The sequence below is a fragment of the Cynoglossus semilaevis genome, chromosome Z (genome assembly GCF_000523025.1).
Source record: "Cynoglossus semilaevis isolate Cse_v1.0 chromosome Z, Cse_v1.0, whole genome shotgun sequence".
Classification (NCBI taxonomy): Eukaryota; Metazoa; Chordata; class Actinopteri; order Pleuronectiformes; family Cynoglossidae; genus Cynoglossus; species Cynoglossus semilaevis.
Genome location: NC_024328.1, coordinates 3299868 through 3306327, shown reverse-complemented (window position 1 = coordinate 3306327; position 6460 = coordinate 3299868). Strand labels below are relative to the sequence as shown.

General features: G+C 40.6%; 1 protein-coding gene across 1 annotated transcript in view; it reads right to left on the bottom strand.

The window, feature by feature from the left end:
• Nucleotides 1–26: 26 nt before the first annotated feature.
• fras1 (Fraser extracellular matrix complex subunit 1) overlaps nucleotides 27–6460 on the bottom strand; it is a 98962-nt gene continuing 92528 nt past the window's right edge. The window contains 11 exon segments of the mRNA XM_008335639.3: nucleotides 27–2079; nucleotides 2799–2945; nucleotides 3059–3264; nucleotides 3565–3731; nucleotides 3846–3962; nucleotides 4079–4238; nucleotides 4325–4432; nucleotides 5270–5420; nucleotides 5518–5732; nucleotides 5828–5988; nucleotides 6093–6325. Coding sequence (XP_008333861.1) covers nucleotides 1492–2079; nucleotides 2799–2945; nucleotides 3059–3264; nucleotides 3565–3731; nucleotides 3846–3962; nucleotides 4079–4238; nucleotides 4325–4432; nucleotides 5270–5420; nucleotides 5518–5732; nucleotides 5828–5988; nucleotides 6093–6325 — 2253 coding nt within the window. The 3' untranslated portion in view covers nucleotides 27–1491.

Here is a 6460-nt window from a genome sequence, read left to right as displayed (position 1 = left end):
ATATATATATATTTGACTGACAAATGTTTTAATTTTCAACCTTAATTTTATTTAATAAAAAGGCACCAAAATAAAGCCAACAATTTCAAAACATCTTTGTAACTTTTTTCTCACAAAATAACAGCACCAAAAATATAGGATTATTTCCCAGAATCCCCCACTCCTATGTCTCATAGGCACACAGTAGAAAGAAGACAGGAAGTGGGTGGAGTCAGAGAAATGTACCGTGTTTAAACGTTGCAGTCATTTCAACATCAGCAGTAGAACAGCAATATTATGATCATAATAATTAAAATAATGAAATAATAATAGAGTAAAATAATGAGAATAAACACAGTCCAGTGTGTGTGTGTATGAATAACAGCATGCATTTGTAACAGCAGTAAGTGATCATCTGATCATCTACCCGATTAATGAAACTCAGCATCCAAAGTTTTAACCATTCCCATTATATGAACAAAAAATGGTTTCAAAAATACCTGTGATTTTTCAATCATGGTATTTTTGATCTGCAGCTGCCACAGATGCGTCTGAAAAAAAATTCAATTAAAACAGTGAGTGTCGGCACATTTTTCTGGTTAAGGCATGGAACTGGAGTTTTCCTCTTTAATGAGCACAAACTGAGTAAACAAAGGCAATGGTTAATCAAGAGTTGATAATTGCACTTGGAACATTGAATTCAGTCAAAGGTCAGTCGTATTCACAGCTGCAGAAGTGAATGAAAATAAAATAACGCAATCACACAGACATACTGATGACTTATAATGATAATAAAAGAATAAAAATAAAAACATGACTATAATGAGACTAAGCTGAGCTACCTGTCAGCTGACATACTGCTGCCGAGTGACTGAGGAGAGGAAAAAAAAACTGACTTTGATGATAATCCTACATCTTTTCTTCTTTATTTCTGTTTTGGCAGAGTAATCTGGTCATTTTAGATATTTGGAGATGATGATGGATCGATTGGCAGCTTCACTGGATAGAAAGAATGATTGCAAAGGTTTTCAGGTGGTCTCCTGAGTTTAAAGGGGGACACTTTATTGTATTTAAAGATATAAGGTGGTATTGGACGTCTACTGCTATGAGGGTGGTTCATAGCAGTAGACGAACCACCCTCGTCTGTATGTATATTTATATATACATACATATATATGAAGCAGGCAGTTTGATTCTGTAATTTGTCAGCAGTTTGCTAAGATAAATTATATTTTTTAGGAAATATTCATAATAGATTTACTCTGGGTAGAAGAAACATGTTTTAAGATGTTTTAGCAGCTGATTGGTTGGTGGTCTCCTGAGGTAGCTCAGTATTTAAATGATAAAAATGCTCGGCTGATGTTTGCTTATCACACTTCCCTTTTTAAAAATGGTAGAAAAATACATGGACAAACTTCTAATTCTTTTCATACAAACTCTTTTTTTTTTTTTTAGAAAAGTTAAAAAAAAAGGTATTTCCCCCTCCACTCTTGATGGTCTTTGGCAGTCTCTTCAGACCTCGGTGCCTTCGTTGAGGTTGTTGTGGACTTTGACCTCCAGGTTGACCTGTTTGACCTTTCCATTGCCTGGGTTGTAGTTACGATCAAAGACGTTGACGTTTCTGACGGTGCAGTGTTTGCTGCTGAAGTTCTTCTCCACACATTTGTCCATACAAACCTCCACCTTGGTGTTAAGGGGATATTCCTCGCACACCTTTGCCGCTGCTGCTGCCCTTTCCTGCTTTGTGGCTGCAGAGCGTCGGCATCGACGGAACAGTAAGCAGGACGCCAGCAGAATCAGCACCAACATGGTGACAGCGGCCACACCCCCGCCCACAGAGCTGCCCATGTGTGCATTGAAGGTGGGGGAGGCTCCGGGTTCCAGTTGAAGTGACTTCATGTTGGTACCATTCTTCACCTGGTCGCCTTCGTTGTCATAAATCAGTGACTCGTCCAGAGTCAGGCGTCCACTGTTGTCCACCAGGTCACGTTTGGATCGACCCAGCTGATAGGTCACTGAGCGCTGAATTCTCGGACTGGACCGAGACTCGGGACTGATTACATAAATGACCTGCAGGTACCATTGGTGCCCTGCCTCCACCTGTCAATCAAACAAAGATTAAAAGAGAAGCAAAGGGTTATATTCATGCAGTGCTAACTCATCTTCATTCCACAAAATCCTGTTTTCAGGAATTATTTTCAGACACTAGGGACAGAACCAGAAATACTGGCACTGGCACTACATTGACTGGTTTCTGGAACTACAGAGACATACAGGGTTAACAGGAACAGTAAACTGAAATAAAATTCATTGACTGGCTAAACTATTGACAAGAAAGGTGTAATAAAAGAAACATTTTAGTTATTAACATCTACAATGTTCATATTTTTTGATTACTTGATTTTTTTTATTTAATTGGAATATACTGTGTTTGAAATTTTGTATGTTAAGACATTTTATTGTGCTAAAAATATATTTGCATTTTGGTCTTTATATATATAGATACTGTATATATAGTTTTGCATATTGTGTGATTTCAAGTACCTTTTATGGTTAAATGTTTGCTTAGTAACATTGATATTTATATATTCATTGTAAAAAAATCAATTTATGTAAAAGCCCAACTATGGACAAATAAAGTATTTTCTAGTCTACCAGCAACATCCATTTCCATTGCAGGAAATAATACAAGAAGTTGGGGAATTTAATAAAAACATCCCTCAACAGGAAATAGTATCAAGAACTAAAGAAGGAACCAGGAACAGAGGAACAGTATCAACGAGAGTATTTCTAGGTACCACAGGTCAGTCCTCACACACCTTGTACAGAGCATCCACCTTCATGGTGAAGCCGTCCACCCCTGGCATGGCTGACATGGGCTGTAGCTCCACAATCTCGGAGGCAAAGTGTGCTTCAAAAGGAACATCGTGGAAATATTGGTCGCACACGTCAGGCTGTTTACGATCCTGCAATGATAGAAGTTATGAAGTTATGAAGCTATATCTGTATTGAAATGTTTGAAATAAATGTGTTTGTGTATGAGCTCCTTTGTGTGTATATTTAATGCTAAGGTCAGTACCAGGAGTAGGAACCGATGTTTGAGGTGCTTGTTTGGTTGAATGCAGCCGTACTGCGGACCCTCGTTGTACAGAGTTCCTGTTGGATCAAAGAAAGGAACGTATCCATCTCTGCCAGTGCAGAGATAAACCTTTTCCAGCTGAAGTTTGTACGCAGCGTTCAGGTTCTGCTCAGGATTCCACAGCACCCTACCATACAAGGTCTGACCTGCAGGGGGGTCAAAAGCAGGGGTGCAAAAGGTTAACTCATGTTTATGTCAATATCTGAGAAAACATATAGGGAAAGTGAACTCCTTGTCACTGTGACACAGCTCACCACTGCACACAACCAAATGTGACCTCTGCTTTTAACCCATCACCAAAGTCAGCAGGGGGCAGCTTTAAGGGGAGCAGTGAGTGGGGACGGTGTCATACTTATACTTATACTTATGTTCTTAGAAATATAGGCTAACCACAAAAGCTAGCAGTAAACCAGGAGTTCCTTTTACATTCAAATCCACAGTCTTACCCATAGAGAATGCTCCCTTGTAGTCCATCTCTGCCATGGACACGCCAACAGTGGCTGGATCCATCATGAAAACCTTCTCGTTGTTGCAGAGCTGGAATTCAGTGTTAAGGGAGTAAACTACAGGGACAGGACGGTTGGTCTGCTGGAAGGCGATTGGTACCAAAAATCTGCCAAAGAACAGGACAGATCAGTTTGAAGGTTTAGATTCTGGATTTGAGTTTTAAATAAATCATTTTCCATTTCTAAGAACAGTGAGAAAAAAAAAGACTGTTGGGATGTACTTCTCTGGAGCGTGGGCTGTGCAGGACAGAGGTTTACCCCCTGGGTCGATCCAGGGCTGAGTTGGCTGGACAGTGCAGGGGATCAGGAAAACGGTGTACTCTCCAGAATAGTCCTTTCTGCAAACAGGAAGTACCAAACATTGACTTGACCATTGATGAAGTTCAGCTATTTGTGTTTATTACTCTGTTCAACGCTTTGGTCTATTTTTCCTGATAGCATTGGACCCACTGACCTGCTGTAAGAACTGGTTGCTCTCCACAGCTGGTACGGCGAATCAAAGGTCTGAGCACTCCACAGCAGCTGCATGTCGAACTCGATGCCACCCAGATGGTCTGGTGCCATCATGTGTGACTTATGTCCTGGCAAAGTGTGATGTTCTGTAACAAACTGACCTGCAAGATGAGAACAGGTAAAATTTAGAAACATTCATCTTTGATTGAGACAGTCAGAGAGCCTGGAGGTTTTCTGAAGGACTTACCTCGGAATTTGGCGTGGGTTTTAAACTCGATCACCAGACGACCATCGTCTCTGATGTAAATACGAATGATCTGCAGTCGGGCTGAGAGAACGCTGTCCGTCTGTATTCCTAGAAACAGTAATCAGTAACTGTTTAAACGTTTGTTCTAATATCTCTACCCAGTAACTATAACTACTACTGACTTCACTTGGACTTGAAGTCTAAGGCAGAGTAACTTCAACGACCGGATTGTTTTTATTTCTTCTCTGCTATTTATATGCAACATTTAAAATGTAAAAAACCTTTGAAACAAGTAAGATTTATTAGTTATTTGACAGTAACAGTAATATCAAGAAGTCTGATTGCATAAAGAATGTGCCAACAAAAAAAGTCACAAAACAGTGACTTCACATTCCTTGATTTGAAATAACATGTGACTTTATTTGATTTGCCCATAGGAAATTTACTTAAAAATTTGGATATTTGGTGACTATTGGTCATTCCATAGCAGTTCCATAGTCTTCGGTTCCATAGTGTAGCGGTTAGCACGCCTCCCTTGAACTCAGAGTCCTGGGTTCAATTCCTAGAGGACATTTCTAGGGACAGCCTGTTAACAGCATATCTACTACTAACACAAGAATTTCCCAAATATTGGATCAATACAGTACATTAAGTTGCTTTTATTATTTTACCTGTTGTTCATCTAAAAAATCTGAATCATCTGAAATGCAAGACCAACACTTTTTGAATTCCCTACATGTAAAAAGATATGGAAATCATCTCTGTTACAGAAACCAAGCTGGGCATTTTACATGAGGTAACAGAGGATTTTACAGGAGCATTAGAGATCGTCTTAAATACATTTTCAGAGGACAAATTTAGGAATTTTGCCCCAGCACACTGCTGATATCTGACCCAGATTTTGTTTTTCCGTCCCTAAGTCTATTTGAGTCGTAAAGTCCTGACCTGTTCTCCAGAGGATGGTATCATAGAAAAAGGAGAACTCCATCTCAGTGTGATGCTCTAGAGATGCCCAGCCTCGTGGTGCAGTCACATAGATGTAGGACACATAGAGAGGGACCTGCACCGTCAGGAAGGACTGAGCTGAATCCCGAACCTTGGGGAAAATCAAGAGGATTTAATTATATATCTCAAAAACAAAGACGTAGAGTACTTGTAGAGGATCTCTTTTTTTGTATAATTTTAGAATGTACCTGGAAGTCAGCAGTTACCGAGCCACCGCACACGTCTATCAGCTCTGTCATGTCGTAGTAGGCATCAAACGTCCAGATGCAGCTCTTCAGGTTCAGGTGCTTGTAGAGCTGTATGGTTTTTGTCTCCCGAACGCTGGGGTTAAACTGGTACGGCCGGTCGTACCCAGGTCCCAGAGAGATGGTGTCGTACAAGACGTCATCCAGGAAGCCTGACTCTGTGGGAGCAAAAACAGAGTTTTTAAAGTTTTATTAATTTAGACACAGTTGGGATGTATCATTAACAGAGAGTGTGAGGATGTAGCAGACGGACCAGAAAGACCCCGCAGGTCTGTAAGTGTGACAAGGTTGGAACAGATGTGCTGCTGTCTATAGATTGACTCTGAGAGCAGAAAGTGCAGGTTGTGCAAAGGCATGGTGGACACCAGGGGGAGCATGCCATCCTGGTGTGGGATCTGCACCGAGATGTGGATTCTGACCCACAAGAGAAAAAACAGGAAACAGAAAAAAATAATATTTATATTAGTTACAGATCTAAAAACTAATCAAGTTCTCTTTCTAACTGCTTTTTGCCTTACCTGTTTGGATGCTCTTTGTGCTTGACGTCCAGGTATTTGAGTGTGGCGATAAAGGACTGAGCTTGGAATCCTCTTGCAGTTCCAGTGGTGACTGGGGTGTGGCAGATGGCGCCCTCAGTTCCAATAGTGACGATGTTACTTCTCAGTGGAGTTCCAAGGTGACCAGCTTTGTCCCGAGCCTGAGCCACGCAGCGGACATGGAAACGACGGCTAAAGTAGATGCTGTCCAGAATCTTAGGAGACAGAGGAGGAAATTAAAGACCACAAATCTGGCAACAGTGGAACAGATGCAGTCCTGTTGATTTATTTACAGTGTAGTAAAGAAACACTGTTCAGTTGAATTCATTTGGTTTAGAAAAACATTTAAT